The sequence below is a fragment of the Silene latifolia genome, chromosome Y (assembly GCF_048544455.1).
Source record: "Silene latifolia isolate original U9 population chromosome Y, ASM4854445v1, whole genome shotgun sequence".
Classification (NCBI taxonomy): Eukaryota; Viridiplantae; Streptophyta; class Magnoliopsida; order Caryophyllales; family Caryophyllaceae; genus Silene; species Silene latifolia.
The window spans coordinates 62,725,440-62,727,335 of record NC_133538.1 but is presented as its reverse complement, the minus strand read 5'-3'; the positions used below and the strand labels follow the sequence as shown (position 1 = coordinate 62,727,335).

At 38.4% G+C, this 1,896-nt stretch overlaps 1 protein-coding gene across 1 annotated transcript; it reads right to left on the bottom strand.

The window, feature by feature from the left end:
• Positions 1 to 531: 531 nt before the first annotated feature.
• LOC141628201 (uncharacterized) lies at positions 532 to 918 on the bottom strand. The gene has a single exon (XM_074441373.1). The coding sequence runs from the start codon at positions 916 to 918 to the stop codon at positions 532 to 534; it is 387 nt and encodes a 128-aa protein (XP_074297474.1).
• Between the last annotated feature and the right edge of the window lie 978 nt (positions 919 to 1,896).

Below are 1,896 nucleotides of genomic sequence, written 5' to 3'. Positions count from 1 at the left end.
AAAATCAAAGGAAACGGTCGAGAAATGGAGAAATCTAAGTTTGAAGGGGGAGTGTTAATGGTGTGTTCATGGTTTGTTGTGTTACTGTGTTGTGTCCGAAAATAGAAGGAGAAGAAGGTAGAGGCCGGTTAAAAAAATGTGAGAGTGAGGGAATAAAAAGGTTTATTTAAGTGAGGTGCAAAAAGTTAGGTATGTGTTATCGACTTGTGATTGGTCCGGGTTAATCTAGTCTCACAAGAGAAATGTGACGGTCTTTTGTTAGACGGAAATACGTCTCAAATCTACTTTAACTTAAGACGGAATTTATTATTATTATTATCACTATTATTACTATCCGACTAAATATATATATTTTTATATAAATTAAGCTTTAAAAATGTAATTTTTATAAAAAATATGCTTAAAAATGGAATTAATTAAATTAAGTAATTTAAAATATTTTTAAAGCTATTATACGAAAAGAGCGGGTGTTACAATCACCCCTCATTTTAAAAAATTTTGCCCTCAAAACTTGAAGTAAGGGAGATTACCTTAAGAAAACAAATACGGGTACTTAATACGCATAGAAGCTTCCGGTTCCCATGTCTCTTCTTCCATGTTACTGCACTTCCACAAAACTTTCACTAAGGGCACAACTTTACTCCTCAACTTCTTATCTTTCTTATCCAAAATGCGAATCGGTTTCTCCTCAAAAGAATGAGTAGGCTCAATCTCGGGAATTTCATTTTGCAACACATGACTTGGGTTGCTTATGTACTTCCTAAGTTGAGACACATGGAACACATCCTGAACTTTACCCAAACTCGGGGGTAAATCCAATTTGTAAGCCACGGCACCGATCCTTTTCACAACATCATAGGGTCCAATGTACTTTGGACTCAAATTTCCTTTGACTCCAAATATCTTAACTCCTTTCATTGGGGATACTTTCAAGAACACTTTATCACCAACTTCAAACTCCAAGGGTCGACGGCGAACATCGGCATAAGACTTTTGGCGATTTTGAGCGGCTTCATTTTTTCTCGGATGATCTTCACTTGGTCAATTGTCTCGGCTAGCTTGTCGGGTCCTAGATCACGAACATCACTTGCTTGATCCCAACAAATAGAACTATGGCACTTTCTTCCATATAAAGCTTCATAAGGAGCCATCTTGATAGAAGCATGATAACTATTGTTGTAGGAAAATTCCACCAATGGTAGGCTTTTCTCCCAACTAGTATGAAAATCAAGGGCACAAGCACGCAACAAATCTTCAAGGGTTTGAATCGTCCTTTCGGTTTGTCCATCGGTAGCAGCATGAAAAGCAGTACTCATCAACAACTTACTACCCATAGCATCATGTAAGGCCTTCCAAAATCTCGAAGAAAATCTCGGGTCACGATCTGACACGATGTCCTTAGGAACACCATGGTAATGAACGATCTCCTCAACATAGGCACTAGCAAGTTGATCTAAACTCTAAGTCTCTTTGATAGGGATGAACCTAGCACACTTTGTCAACCTATCCACAATCACCCATACGGCATCCTTTCTATCAACGGTCTTAGGCAAAGCCATGACAAAATCCATGGAGATAGACTCCCATTTCCATAAAGGCACATCCAACGATTGTAGCAAACCTCCGGGTCTCTTATGCTCAATCTTCACTTGTTGATAAGTGAGGCATTTTATAACATAAATTACAATGTCATTCTTCATGTTAGGCTACCAAAATTGAAGCTTCAAATCCTTATACATCTTGTCTCCTCCGGGATGGATTGAATAAGGGGATAGATGAGCTTCATCAAGGACTCTCTTTCTCAAGTTAACGGCATCGGGGACATACATGCGGCTTTGGTAACGAAGATATCAACTAGCATCAATCTTACAATCTTTAGCTTTCCCTTCAAGAAGC